Source organism: Prionailurus viverrinus, chromosome B3, assembly GCF_022837055.1.
Source record: "Prionailurus viverrinus isolate Anna chromosome B3, UM_Priviv_1.0, whole genome shotgun sequence".
Lineage (NCBI taxonomy): Eukaryota > Metazoa > Chordata > Mammalia > Carnivora > Felidae > Prionailurus > Prionailurus viverrinus.
Window position 1 is genome coordinate 13570521 of NC_062566.1, and position 16050 is coordinate 13586570.

Below are 16050 nucleotides of genomic sequence, written 5' to 3' on the forward strand. Positions count from 1 at the left end.
CCCGGTGCTCATGCCAACAAGTGTCTCCTCAGTGCCCATCACCCATTTTCCCTCTCCCCTACACTCCCCCAGAAAAATCCTTGATCTTTGAAGTTTTTGTTTTGTGCACCATTTTGTATTATGTGTTAACGTTAATACAAGTTTTTAAAATAAACATAATACATTTGATTTTAAAAAGGAATTATAAACCACCAATGTGGAGGCACTTTTAAAATTATGAGAGAATGTAATGTACATAGTTGTTATACTATTAATTCCAAAATCTAGAGAGAAAAAAATTGACACATACATTCATACTCTCAGAAAGACTCAGCAGTCTTTGAGTCTCTGGGTGTTACTGCCCACATGCAGCAGCTAGACGTGCAGCCCCATCTTGAGATCAGGAAGCAAGTCGGTGTAAGAGGACAGGCCAACAAGCCTAGGATGGCAGAGTGGAAAGCTGGAAAGTTCTAGGTCCGCTACATTGAGCTGCTAAAACCACTGAGCCTGCAACCACTTTACCCCCAGTCTTCTGTGAGATAAAAATTTTCTCATTTCTTAAGAGAAAAAGTAAGGTAAAATACAAGTCAGAAGTAGGGGAATATTTAATAAGCAGATAAGCATTTATGTACCTAAATGAAAGAAAGAAACCAACTTCAATTTCAAAAATTGAAAGGATGTATCAGGAGATTTAAATAAAAATGGCAAAGAAAAACAACTTACTAATTGCCAACTATTACCACCTTTTTATTGTGACATGGAGAGCTGATGAAGGGATGTTGAAACTGGTGATCTCATGTGCTTATGGCATTGTAGCAATCTTTCTAGAAAGATTTTGGCAAGGTGTTTCAGTAGTCATAAAAATGTTTATGCCTCTGAGCCCACTAATCCCATTTCTGGGACTCTCCTAAAGAAATAAACTAGAATATACAAAGTTTCACTGCAACATTATTTAGAGTAGTGAACAATAGGAAGAAACCAACATATTCTACAGTATGAAAATTATGTAGATTAAAATTTTCAGCTGAGGGGCGCCTGGGTGGCGCAGTCGGTTAAGCGTCCGACTTCAGCCAGGTCACGATCTCGCGGTCCGGGAGTTCGAGCCCCGCGTCAGGCTCTGGGCTGATGGCTCGGAGCCTGGAGCCTGTTTCCGATTCTGTGTCTCCCTCTCTCTCTGCCCCTCCCCCGTTCATGCTCTGTCTCTCTCTGTCCCAAAAATAAATAAACATTGAAAAAAAAATTAAAAAAAATTTTTCAGCTGAATTCCTTTTGAGTTGTGATTTAAAACTGCAAAAAAAAAAAAAAAAAAAACAAAAAAAAAACCATGCTTATGGAAAATTCAAAGGAAGGGAAATCCAAACTGATTATCATAGTTGTGTTGGGATGGTAGAAGTAGGAGTCTTCCCTCTCGTTTTCTACTTTATAAACTTTCTATGATGCTATATTGATACGGTATCTCCACAGTCATAAAACTTTTATTATAGTAAATGAATTAGAGTATTCATTTGTGTTTCCTTGTAACGTGATAATTTTTTGTCTTCAGGCTATGTCATTGTCTAAGTGAAATCAGTGTTGCCCATACTGTAAATTGTGGCCATCCTCCATAGTGGCAATCTGATTTGGCTTACTAGACACATTTCTCTGTGGAAAATTTACATTTAATACTTAGATAATTTGTAGTTCATATGACTTCAGGAATTCCTTTTAACTTTGGGCTTGTGTTTAAAGATCAAGTGTAGAATCAAGTCTCTGATTTCCAGCAGTTTTGCTTTGTAAAAACATTTTGAGAAAGAGAAAATATATATATACCAGACTAGTATATAGAAAAGCTCAGGAAGCTCTTGGAATTGTTTAGGGGTGAGTGAAAATAACATGTAACGGCTTGCAGAGTAGCAGAGGCAGCGGCAGTTAAAGAGAAGATGGATGAAGTGAAAAACATTGTAAAGCAAGAATAGCAGGGCTTGAGCCCTGTGAAAGTGGGATGGAAGTGACTGGGGATGGTGGTAGTACAGGAGTTTAAACAGGTTGTGTTAGAGATGACAGCAGCATATCTGGGGAAAAGGCCACCAGATGGTTGCATGTGAACTTGAAGTGAGATATAAAGCAGAAGCACAGATGTAAGAGGTACACTAAGGCAGTGGTTAAAGCCGGGGGGGTGCATGAAGTCTCTGAAGGAGGAGAAGCCTCTTTGGGGCTGTCCACATGGGATAGATTGAGAGGGCGAATACAGTATACAGGAAAAGAAGCAGCAGGATTTCATGAGCATTGTCTGTTGTAGATACGCGTTTCTAATGGACAGAATCCATGCTCTCTATCATACAGGAATTTCCACTGAATCAAGTAAATATGTCATCAGTTATTTTATTTTTGTCATCAATAATCTTGAAACTCATGGGCTTTTTTACTTTTAGAAACCTCATCAACTCATTCTTTATAAAAATACAATTTTACAGGCTTTTAAAATGCTTATTTACTGAATAATCAGCTGAAACTTTGTCAGGTTTTATGAAAATTTGTCAAATATGATAAAATCAGTTCTTGAACCTTGCTTTGAATGAGTTTTTCAGAATCTTTTGAGATTTTCAAAAGTCTTTGCATGTCAGTTCAACTTCTGAATTTAATTCATAATAGTAAGACATTAAAGGCATCACTGTCTACAATTTAGCCCTAAAAGAGTAGTATTAAGGACATGGAGTGCTTTCCAGCCACTTAATGCATTATGTCAGCTGATATGATATTCTGAAATATGAGCCAGACTGATATAATTGAATGATATGCCTCAGAGCTATAGGACCGTAAGTGAAATTAGCTTTGTTAGGCTTCAAGAGGCATTGGTATGCAGTTTGCTCAAGAGCATTTGTATCATGTATTATGTCAGGGTGTAATTTACCTTAATACCTAAAAACACATTTTAATAATAATCACATTAAATTGGGTTTATCCATTTAGAATTGGTACTGCAGTTCTTAAATTTATAGACTATGTCAACATGAGTTATATCCTGAAGGTATTTGCCTTAAAAATCTATCTCAATGATATCTTCATTTTGTCATAAAAAGTGAATAGGAAGTAAGAAATATATTAAGATAGCATATTGCTACACTTTACAAAATCACAAATAGTGCATATAAGGTTATCATGTTTCAGGCTGGCAAGTTACCCAACACTTACATCATCCTGTAATAATTATCTGCTGCAGACTCTGACTTCACACTAAAAAATACCATGCTTTTAGGTTCTCTTCACTCTGGGTTGCTATGGTATTATGTGTAGCTTTTCAGCACCATAGACTCCACATGGGAAGAGAGTATAGAGCTTCCTGATAATGCATTCTTCTAAATTATCCTCAAATCATCTCGTAATGTATTTGAGAAGAAATACTGCCTTACCCTTCAGATTTGAGTACAAATCAGGCAAATAAGAATCTTCTCAATGTTATCAAAGAGATTACAAATGTATATTTGTGCCTGTTAATTAAGAGAAACGTTAATCTGTACTTGTTAATCTAATATTCTGTTAGTTCCTATCACACCCCCTATTTTTGAACAATCTTTGATAAGCAGTTTTTATCCAGATGGCTTGTTTAGCAGTTACTTCTGCCCAGTGCATGGATGTGCTCCACTCCACAGGGGATGGCCTGGGGAGGAGATTGCTTAATAGCACTGCTTTCTGAAGCTTAGCAGAACATAGGAATTGCTCTCTGGGGTGTGGAAAGGAGATTCGGCCCAGACTTAATACGTACTGCTTCAAGATAATGGAAATTGCCTCATAAGGTTAACTGAAATACCAGTCCCCACAGCAAAATTAAATCACATAAATGAATTAAAACTGGTGTCCCTTGGTAAAAGTGTCAGAGAAAGCAGGAGGAGTTGGGGGAGAGTGAGGTGTAGGGGAGAGGAAACACTGATCATCTGGAATCCTGACACGTTGAATGACAGCTGCTGCAGAGATAGACCAGTTCCCAAGGGCCATACCTCACCGCTGTTTTCTTTGTCCATTGAAAATGCACTGGTCAGGATTCAATAAAGTTGATCATACCACATTGTCAAACATCAATTTTTAGTTACTCATATAAATAATTCACCTAAATAACATGTTTTTCAAACTCTGAATATGTTATAAGCAGATATATCGAAGCATCCATTTTCTTCAGTTGTTTATCTTTAAGAACTTAATCCATCTCTTTCCAGTTATATTTTTAAAATTTTCGAATTGCCCTATCTTTTAATCAGTTGCCTCTATTCATTATAATACTATTGCTGAAAATATTTTATAATCCACCAACCGCTGTCTGGATTGTAAATGGCTTTAAATAATAGTTCTGTTCCATTCAAGAAACTTTTGTAGATTTAAAATGTTCTGATAACCCAATACAAATGCTCTTAAAGTGAAAAACATGTAATACATAATTGTTTTTCGTCATTAACTCATTGCAGTTCTTTGAGACCCATCATTTTACTTCTTGGCAACTCAGGATGCAGTTCCTTCTCTGTCAGCTTTTTCCTCATTCTGGCTTTCTTCTGAGTCTCAAAATGGCTGGAGAATAAAATGCTTCCTCCGTTGTCCTTGGAGGAATGCAGGAGCTTCCCTCACCACCACAGAACAGCTTCTCTACTTAGGATCTGATTGGACATTCCTGGATCCCCTCACTGTGGTGAGGGAGGGAGAATGCCTCCATACTCACTTGCTTGGCTTGGACCTATTGCCAAGCAGTGATTAAAGTGGAGTCAGCCACCCAAACCACAAGGCTGTTACACAGGAGGCCTAGGATGACTGCGCTCTCCAGGAAAACAGGGATGACCTCTTACATTTGTCTTGTAGCTCAAATGATGCCCAAAAGGACTGTATATCTAGAACATACACCACAAGATATCCATTTCCTTATTTCCTCTAATAGAGTTCTTTTAGGGAAGTTGAAAAGCAGGAATAAGATGATTAAAGTCAGACAGACCACAGATATTTAATGAAGACCTTACCAGCAGCCAAAGAAATGGAGCAGGTAGCAGTAGAGCAATAAGGAACAAGTACTTGGTGAAAACAAAGCAGTAGAGCTGAGTGCTCAGGAAGCTGCAGTGAAGGAGTTGCCCTGGTCACTAGTTCAGGCCCTGGACTAGTAGGAGTGCCTCTGCCACAGGGATGAATGACTAGGCTGGTCTCAAGCAGTTTCTTAAAATAGCTCCGTTATCTCAGTCCCCAGTAGGAGATGCCTTGTGTTTTAAGTATCTCTCCCAGTAGGTCCAAGCAGTAAGACTAAAAACAAGTGACATAAGTCTTCAGTTTTATATGTATTTCAGATTTGAGTTGATCTTTTTGCTTATTTGGGGGTTGATATTTTTGCTCCTAATGAGTTGTGTTATAAAATTTATTTGTAAAACCAGGACTGGGGAAAACTTGTTTCATATTTGTACCAGAGTATTTTGATGACTCTTTACATGTTAATGAAGGATATTTCCTTTTTCCAGGGAATGGATTTGTAAACTCCAGAGCTTCTCCAAATTTGATTGGAACTACTGGTGCAAACAGTTTAGGCAAAGTCATGCCTACAAAGTCTCCCCCTCCTCCCGGTGGCGGCAATCTTGGAATGAACAGTCGAAAACCAGATCTTCGCGTTGTCATCCCTCCTTCAAGCAAGGGCATGATGCCTCCCCTGGTACATTAAATTTTTCTTCACCTTAATTCTTTGAGACACATTTTATACAGCCAGACTATATTTTCCTTTGGAATTTTCTGTACTGCCATAGAATCTAGACCCTTTCCTAATGAATGTTTCTATTTGAAGTTAGTGTTTGAAGAGGCAAAGCTATTTTAAATACACAGAAATCAGATTATAGAAAAACAGGATGTAAATATGCCGAGTGGTTATTTAAAATTATAGCTAAATAAAGAGAGGCTGTTATGTGTGAGTTTAGTTTTACCAGGCAGGAACCTTTGCTCAGAGATCCCATCACCAAATTTATAAATTAAACCTGACTTAGGTGTTTCTTCTCTGTACTATGCGTATTTTCAGTAATCAATTACACATGCTTTTCTGTAGGAGAAACACTAAACCAGGTTTTAGAAAATTCTGCATACCAAAGAGAACCATTGCAGAATAGGGAACAGTGCATCAAAACTGAATGAGTTATTCTCCAAATAATTTTTGTTTATTCCTTCTCAGATCACCTTCCCATTTAATTCTGTAAAGAATACAGGTCTCTCCACCCCAGCCCTTAGCAACGTCTTCATAGTTCCAGCCTCATATGCTTTTTAATCCTATATTTATGAAGAAGAGTATATGTATCCCCTTTAGCCTCTTATAGAAAACAATTAGAATATGTTTTAAAACCATTCTTCGTATCACTGTTGTTTGACTAACAGTGTGATGTGCCAGGTGTCCTTTCTGCGGTGCAGCTGCTAAACTCACTATTTGATTTTTTTCACTAAGTGAAAGTGTATGCTGTCAGGCTTTAGATCATAATTCTATGTATGTATGATGCTTTGTAGATTCCCAAACATCTTCCTATGCATTGTCCTATTTGACTGTCAATTATACTGTAATTTTGGCTAGGTAGAGATGAGGAAACTAGTACTTGTCCAGGGTAATACAAAAGGGAGCCAGGACCAAAATCTTTTAAGTCAAGAAACAAACAAGTACTTTTTCATTTGGAGATAGAAGGCTGGAGACCGTGTGGCTCCCAGCCTTACAATGAAAATGAGTAGGACAGACAGGTTCACAGTTCTCCGTGGATAGATCGTAGTGCTGAGATTTCATGGCAACCAAGTGGCCCGGGCTCTAGGGAGAGACAGAAACTGCAGGGAGAGGACGTTTGAGCACTGACCTACCTGGGTAAGACACAGGTAATAAGAGTTAAGCTCAGATGATTGGTGGATTGCTGGAGGTCAAGTGTTCACTGGCAGGACAGTGGAAAACCCCTAGGGCTGTGATACAGGAGTCGGAGTTCTTTGATAGGCTTTTTCTCCGTGAACCCCACTAGATACTCACAGAAGAGACTGGGGATACTCTGAAAAAGTCTGCGTAGCATACAAGTGGGAGAGGGAAAGAGCAGCCACCGCACTAGGGATAAAAAGTTTTGCCTGGGCCCTTTTCCCCTTTCTCTCCTATGGACCAGAAGTCTGTGAGGAGATGAAAAACAGAAGGTGTCACCCTGAAGGCACTGGTGACCTCCCATTGTATCTGGAGAAATGGAGATGGAAAAAGATCTCAGCCCATGGTGGAGGAGCAGGGCAGGGTGACCGAGAAGCACCACAGCCTGGGGTATGGCACCAACAAGAGAAAAAGCTTCATACTGAGAATGGAGCAGTCACTGGGGAAAAAACAAACTTCCCCTGACAAATCAATGCTCACGTCTTCCCAGAGGGATTTGAGGCCCATGGTGGATGTACTGAGGGTAACCATTGCAACAGTGAAGCTCAAACCCAGCCCAATTCCTAATTAAATGAACTCAAATCATACACTAAAGACCTAGCAAGAGGAAAGACCTGTAGGTCAGTGGCATTACCCAAACTGCAATACAAAGAGAAAGAAGAGTGAAAATAAATGGCGCAAACAGCAGAACAAAGCCTTCAAGAGCTGTAGACTTTTATCAGGTGGATTAACATGTTTGTAATTGGACTTCCAAAAAGAGAAGAGAGAGAACAGAGCAGGAGAAATCATAACAACACCAAGTAGGATAGGTACACACACATTCAGACTGCTAAAAGCAAAAGACAAAGAGGAAGAATCTTAAAGGCAGCCAGAGGGAAGAGACAGAAGAACAAAGGTAAGAATTTATAACATACTTCAGAAACTACACAAGCTGCAGAACAGCGGAGTGACAAAGTACTGAGATCCAAAACAAAACCCCCTCAACCTAGAACTCTGTATCCAGCAAAAATATCTTTCAAAAATGAAAGAGAGAAACTTTCTCAAACAACAAAACCTGGAGGATACATTGCCGGCAGACCTACTGTACAAGAAATGCTAAAGGAAGTCCTTCACAGAAGGAATATGATACCAGCAAAAACTTGGATCTATACAAAGCAACAAAGAACAATGGAAATGAAGTGAATGAAGATAAAATAATTTTATAAACATTTTATTTTAGAACAATTTTAAATGTCTACAAAGATTACAAAGATAGGATAGAAAGCTCTCCACACCCGATTTCTCCGATTGTTGACATCTTGCATTAGTATGGTACACTTGTTGCAACTAACAAGTCATTATTGATACACTGTTATTAACTGAAATCCATACTTTATTCAGATGTCCTTAGTTTTTAACTGCATGTGTTTTCTGTTTTGGGATCCCATCCAGGACACCAGGTTACATTTGGTAGTCATGTCTCCTTAGCCTCCTCTTGGTTGTGATAGTTCGTAAGACTTTCCTTGCTTTAATGACCTTGACAGTTTTGAGAAGTACTGGTCAGGTATTTTGTAGAATGCTCCTCAGTTGGGATTTTTTTCTCATGATTAGACTAGGGTTATTGGTTTCAGGGAGGAAGGCCATAGAGGTAAAGTGCCATTTTTATCACATCATATCTATCATTATCGGTAATTACTATTGATGGTAACCTTGGTCACCTTGCTGATGTAGTGTTCCATGGGTTTCTCTGCTGCAAAGTTACTCTTCTTCCTTTCCAAACTGTCCTCCTTGGAAGGAAGTCCCTATGCAAGGTCCATACTTAAGGAGTGGGGAGTGAGGCTCTACCTGCTTGAGGGAGAATGTCTACATCAGTTATTTGGAGTTCTTCTGCACAGGTGACTGATCTGTTCACTTTCATTTATTTAATAATTTATGTTAATATGGACTTATGGACATTTATACTTAGGGTTATAATACTCCTAAATTCTGTGAATACCTAATTTTACCAATACTGTCTTATTCTTTTGCTCACATTGTTCTAGCTTTAGCTATTGAGGACTTGTTGGGTGGTTCCTGTGCCTCTGTCACACAGTCATCCTCATGGGGTTTTTTTGGTGGTGGGGAGCATGGGCGAGTTGCTTGGAAATTTCTCAGGTAGTACAAAATGCTCTAGGCTCATCCTATATATTTCCTGCCCCAGTGCTAGAACCGGGCATTTCTGTAAGGAACCTTGGTTCCTTTTATTGGAGAATGGTATTAGAAACCAAAATCTGGGCATTTTCCTTTTTTAAAATTGCTCCAAAAGATCACCAGCTTTCTAAGCAAAAACAGTGGGAATGAATTTTGTACTTCTAGCACATGTAAAAATAAAATACATGGCAACAGAAGACAGAGAGGCAAATCGTAAATACACTGTTCTAAGCCCTTAACCTACACCTAACGCGATACCTATTTGAAAGTGAACACTAGAGAAAACATACCATACAAACATTAACCATAAGAAGGCCAGCATAGCCATAATGATTCCAAACAATGTAGACTTTACAGTCAGGAATATTACCAATGATAAAGAAGGACAGCACATAGTCCAATTTCCAAGAAATATCTTTTAAAAAAAATTTTTTTAATGTTTATTTTTGAGAGAGATGGAGTGTGAGTGGGGGAGGGGCAGAGAGAGTGGGAGACACAGAATCTGAAACAGGCTCCAGGCTCTGAGCTGTCAGCACAGAGCCTGACATGGGGCTCAAACCCACGAACCATGAAATCATGACCTGAGCTGAAGTCGGACGCTTAACTGACTGAGCCACTCAGGTGCCCCTAATGTTTGTTTATCTTTGAAAGAGAGAAACAGAAACACAGAGTGCAAGCAGAGGAGGGGCAGAGAGAGAGGGAGACACAGAATCCGAAGCAGGCTCCGAGCTGTCAGCACAGAACCCAACTTGGGGCTCAAACTCACAAACCTGAAGATCATGACCTGGGCCGAAGTCAGACACTTAACTGACTGAACCACCCAGGCGCCCCAAAGAAATAAGTATCTTTAATGTATATGCACCTAACAGAAGACCTTCAAAATTTATAAAGCAAAAACTGATAGAATTAAAGGTGAAATAGAAAAATCCACAACTGTACTTGGAAATGTACATAAGTACGTGAGTATGCCTCATGGTAAACTCCTCAGTGAAATACTGGTAAATAATTTTCATCAATGTGTAAAAAGGGATAGTGTATCAAAACCAAATGGTTTCATCCCAGGAATACAAAAGCTGGTTATATGAAAAATTATCCATATAATTCACTGTAAACAGAATTCAGTGTTTATGATAAAAACAAAAATTTTTCAGCAAACTAGGAAAAGATGGGAACGTCTTTAACCTAATGAAGAACATCTACAAAAGTCCTACAAGTAAGGTGCTTAATTAAAATAAAGGGAAAATACTGTATTTTATTAATTTAGGAACTAGGCAATGATGTCTGTTCTCACCGCTCATCTTCAGCATTGTATTAGAAGTCCCAGCCAGAACAGTAAAGCAAGAAAAATCACTAAAATGTATACATTTGGGGAGGGAAGAAATGAAACTGTCTCTATTCACAGAAGACATAATTATCTATGTAGAAAAGCATAAAGAATCTGTAAAACCAAAAAACAAAACCCAACCTCCTGGGACCAGTCAGTGAGTTTAGCAAGGTCATGGGGTACAAAGTCAATATATAAAAGTGGATTGTATTCTTATACTAACAATGAATAACTGGAACTTGAAATTTAAAAATCCCATTTATATAGCACCAAAAATTAAAGAAATACCTAGATAGAAATCAGACAAAATGTGTTCATGATTTGCATGCTAAAACCTACAAAACAGTGTTGCAAGAAATCAAAGGCTTTTATGAATAGGTACATTATGTTAATGGATTTGAAGACTCAGTATCGTATGTCGCTTATTCCTAAATTGGTCTATACATTAAACTAATCCCAATCAAAATCACAGTAAGCTGTTTTGTAGGTATCAATAAACCAATTCTAAAATATATATGGAAAGGCAAAGGAACTATAATAGCCAAAAGTTTTGAAAAAGAACAAAAAATAGGAAGATACTACCTGGTTTCAAGAGCTGCTATAAAGCCATGGTAATCAAGAATGTGTGGTACAGGCACAAAGATGGGCACATAGATCACTGGACAAAACAGAGAGCCCAGAAAATAGACCTACACAAATACATTCAGTTGGTTTTTGGCAAAGGCAGTAAAGCAATTCAGTGGAGAAAGGGTAGTTGCTATAACTAACTCTGTTGGAACAATTCAACATCCATATGCAAAAATAAAATCTCAAAGTAGAACTCCTACCTTATACAAAAATTAACTCAAAATGTGTCATAGACTCAAATGCAAAATACAAAAACCCTGAAACTTCTAGAAGAAAACATTGGAAAAAAACAATACACCACCAAAAGCATGGTACATAAAGAAAAGTTTGATATATTGATGCTTATCAAAATAGTTTCACTATCAAAAAAGTTTTACTCTGTGAAGGCCCTATCCAGAGAATAAAAATATTAGGAGAAGCTGTTTGCAAATCACATATCCAGTAAAGGACTTGAGTCCAGAATGCTACAACTATACATCTATTAGAATGGCTAAAATTTTTAAAAATAAAATCATAGGGAATATAGTCAGTGATACTGTGACAGCATTGTTTGGTGACAGATGGTAGCTACACTTGTGAGCACAGCATAGCGTATAGAGTTGCTGAATTGCTGTGTCGAACACCTGAAACTAATGTAACATTGTGTGTCAGCTATACCCAAGTAAAAGTACCCAACAAAACCAAAATACTTAAAAACACCCAAGTTCTGGCGAGGATGCAGAACAGCAAGAACTCTCCCACATTCGTGCTTGGAATGCAAACTCATGCACCACTTTGGAAAACAGATCAGCATCTTTTTATGAAGTTCAGTATATACTTGTCATACAACCCAACAATTCTCTCCTAGAGAATTTTCCCAAGTGAATTAAAACTGTTTCTACAGAAATCAGTATTTTTCATAGTTGCCAAAACCTTTGAAGACAACCTAAATGTCCTTCCAGCAGATGAATGGGTGGATGCTATACACACTGTGGAACATTCAAAGGAATACTGCTCAGCAATAAGAAAGGATGAGCTATTTATTCACAGCAGTATAGATGAATCTTAAATGAATTTTACTAAATGAAAGAAGCTGGATCCAAAAGACTACATAGTATATGATTCCATTTACATTTCCTTCTGGAAAATGCAAAGCAGATGAGTGGTTGTTGCCAGGGATGGAGAGAGGAGTTGACTACAAATTTGAGGTGAATTTTTGAGGTAATGGAACCATTCTGTGATCCTGTGTTGTTAGATGTACGTATGAGTCAATGCTTGTGTTAAAATCCGTAAAAACTATACAATACATAGAGTGACTTTTACCATATGCAGTTAAAAACCAGGATTCCAGGGGAATTGAAGACTGAATGCAGACCGTGACATGTGAATATAACTGTATCACAAGTGGGTGAGATGATGGCACTGAAGGGGATGAGGAAGAAAAGAGCTCCCAGTAACTTTGGACATTGTTTTATTCTAGGTAGAACAAAAAAATTGTAGGAAATCATTGTGTTCAAGATAGCAAATTTGTTACATAGTCAAAACAGTGAATACGTTATAGATAGAGAAAGCCAGATTTCTCATTTTTGGGGAAAAAAAGTTACAAATAAGCAAGGTGGGTGTGGGGTTGGGGGAGGCTACAGTGAACCCTGTGTTTCTGGGTTGCAGTTGGAAGTTTCAGTGTGTTTTTTTTTTTGACATATATAGGTAGAGAAATATAAATGTATATACGCATGAATAGTACACATCATACGTTTCCTAGCTCTGTCTGCTGATAGGCCCTTGAAACAGTGACACCTGGTAACTGAGTACAGCTAGTGCTGGATCTTTGTCTCTAAACATTCTCCAACAAAGGGAATCAGGACTCCTCGGAGAAGTGATTGTAGAGCTGGGGTGACGAAAATTCAAGATGAGTCAGAGAGGTGCCAGAGGATAAGGAAGTGCAGGTGAAAAGGTCACAGGAACCAGCCTTTCAGAAGAGTTCCCAGTGGCCAAAATGAGAACAGTTTAAGTAACAAAATAAGTAATAGGAGATTTGGATTATTACCCAAGGAAAAAAAATACCAAGTCTATTACTGATACGAGTAAATTATTGAATAAATGAATGGAGAAGGGACAGCTCTTCCTTAGAGAAGAATTCTAATTAACATATGTGAACAGAAAGAGCGAAATAGCAAATCATTGTTATAACACTACAGTACAGAGACCAGGCCAGGCAAGGTCAACGGATGTTAAATGAGTGAGCGAAAGTTTAAGGAAAAACAGGGTATTTGCACATCCTCAAAATGTCTCTCCCCAAATAATTGTTGATTACAAAGGAAAGGTGGTGATTTTTGCAGTGGGGAATGCTCGAAGATGTAACCTTAACCGGGCAATCAAGCTTGACATCACTGGTAATGAGATGGCATGTCTTCTGATATGATGTGCTAAGAGGGTCACAGTCACCTTCTTTGGTATTCTTGCAAAAATCCACGCTCTTTATCTAACTGAGAAAATAAAAGACCCACATTGTGGGACATTCAACAAGATATTCGACCAGTACTCTTCAAAGTTATCAAGGTCATGAAAAACAAGGAAAGATGGGAGGGAACTGTCGAAGACTAGAGGAGACTAAGGATGCATGACAATTAAGGGCATATGGGACGCAGGATTTGGTCCTCAATCAGTACAGGGACATGGTGAAGAAGACCAGGGAAGTCCAAGTGAAGTCTGTAGCTTTCGTTTCTGCTATGGTCTTTTTATTAGTTTTGACAACTGTAACATGTTTCTTTGGAATTTAAACCTGGATGGGGGGGGGGAACTGCTGGGGTACAGTATGTGATGCTATGCTCTGTTTGTAGCTGCTCTCTAAGAGTAAAATTATGTCAGGATACAAAGTGAAAACTACATACATACGTAACAAAGAAATATACTCTACCCCCCCCCCCCCCCCCCCCCCCCCGCCAAAAAAAAGGAGTTCAGAAAAAACATTTAAGCATTTTGGATAGTCACCTTTCAGGAACAAGATGTGGAATGCCTGCCACTATTTTTCAGAAATGAAAACCATAGGAAGGTTCATTTAAGACTCAGAAATATGTTTATAAGAATTAGCAGTAAACTGCAGAATTTAAGACAAAACTGCATTTAGGCATTTAGCAACTGGTCAGGATCGCTGGTCTTTTTTACAGAGATCATGAAGCTTCTTTGCAGAATACTCAAAATTTGCCATATAAATAATTTTACACCCTTTTCCCTGAGGTTAAAGTGAAAACTAATACATCACACACCCATAGTATTTTGATGCGAATCTTATCATTGGAGATGTGTAAAAATATCTATAACTAAACAGTCGAAGAACATTTTACCCATATTTGAAATAGCAGTTATAGACCAAGTGATTATTTCTCAGAGTAGATGACCAGCCTCCCTGTTTTATAGTGTTTCGGATGAACTTGCTTTCAGATTGGGATTTCATGTTATCAGTGGTGCCTATAAAGATACCTTTCATAGATTGACAAATTTGACTTACTCAAAGTAAAATAAGGAAAAAACTAGTTAGCAGATGATTTCTAGCCTAATGTTTTCTAGATGCTTAGGAGAAAAGGAGCGAATACATTTCATTCAGCTCTTTTCTGGACATGATTTATCAGTTCACTTCTCTTCCAGTCTCATTTTCTTCATAAGTGTGGCTTTTCCACAGTGAAATTATATCTATGAAAATGGTATTTGCAGATGATCTATAAATCTGTTATTTAAAATCGTTACTAACAAATGTTTGAGTTCTTGTTGTTTCATAACACTGTGCTAGCTGCTGTGGGATAAGGAAACAAAATAATTTCTGCCGACCAAAGAGCACACATCTAGAAGATGAATAATGGACATGTGTGACACAGTGGGCTAGGGACGGGAGGATGAAGTATTCTCAAGATTTCAAATATAAACTGGTATCGTGATGAGGAACTCCTTTGACATACTGTTGCAGCAGCTGGCTGTGTGTAGGTGAGGCCAGCATAGGAGCCGATGAAGCCTGGGGGGAGTGGTGTCTTTAAAGCCTGTCTTTCTTCTGAAATCAACTACCAGTGAAGAAACAAGTAATTTAGATTTGTATTCGTTGCATAAATATAATCATCTCTTGAGAGTTCCAAGTAACTGCCAGTGTCCAAATAACATGTTTTTCTAAAGAAATATTTTATTTTTGAGTATCAACAGTCTTAGTAACTCTTGTATCCCTCTTATGTGCTGAGTACAGTCGGAGGAAGAGGAATTGGAGTTGGTGAGTGTGCCTGAAGGGAGTTACAAATGATCTAGAAAGTACTAATTCTCTTAAACGTTTTTATCTAATGAGTGTTCCCTTTGTTACACAGTTTTTCTTGTAGTTACTAAACACTGCAAGCACTTTGAATAACTGAACCAAGCTACTGGAACTACAGAGTCTGTCTCGTTTCTCTACGTATAATTGTGTATCTTGACCCCTTTTGTTTGCTGGAGGGAACACTGGAACAGAGCCTTTAAAAACAAGAGTTGTCAATGATCACAAGACACTTACTTGTTAAAGATTTTTTTAAGGAAAGATACAAAATACCGTATATAGTTCCCCAAATTATTAACATGTTTTTAGAAAATGACCTCACCCTAAAAGTTCCTCAGATTGTAACACATGGTCTTGTGCCATTTCTCTTTCCTTCAAAAAGATGACATCATTTTTGGTGAGGTCACCTTTTTCAGCGTTGGAATTATTTCATACTATCTGAGATGATCTGAACAATAAGGGGGTTCCCTGTTTACTAAAACAAATGTAATTTACACAGATTTTATACTTTTGTCTAGCAGGAGATACTCTGCTCTTAAAAGTAGCTATTACCTTTTTTCTAGAACAAATGATTTCTATTGGCTTTTCTTCTAGAAAGTAAATCTGACTAAAAAGAACTTTCATTTGATCTATTCTTTGGGAACTAGACTCCCAGATTCACAGAAATGATCATATGAATTCAAAGTCAGCTGCTAATTGGATATTTATAAGGTGGAAAAACTTGAAAATGTTTTAGTTTGTAGCATGGACAAGTGTTCAGATTGCATGAGAGCATGGGGGGAAGGCATCTGTTGGTTGTATTTGTATTTTATTATTACA

General features: G+C 38.0%; 1 protein-coding gene across 7 annotated transcripts in view; it reads left to right on the plus strand.

Annotated features, from left to right (window-relative positions):
• The window catches only part of MEF2A (myocyte enhancer factor 2A), a 161391-nt gene that overhangs the window by 132838 nt on the left and 12503 nt on the right, over positions 1–16050 (plus strand). For 4 of the 7 annotated variants that reach the window (XM_047861761.1, XM_047861763.1, XM_047861762.1 and 1 more), the window contains 2 exons: positions 5442–5629; positions 15172–15195. In XM_047861761.1, the coding sequence (XP_047717717.1) occupies positions 5442–5629; positions 15172–15195 (212 nt within the window). The remainder of the gene's footprint in view (positions 1–5441; positions 5630–15171; positions 15196–16050) is intronic. The other 3 variants (XM_047861768.1, XM_047861766.1, XM_047861764.1) reach the window with 1 other exon arrangement.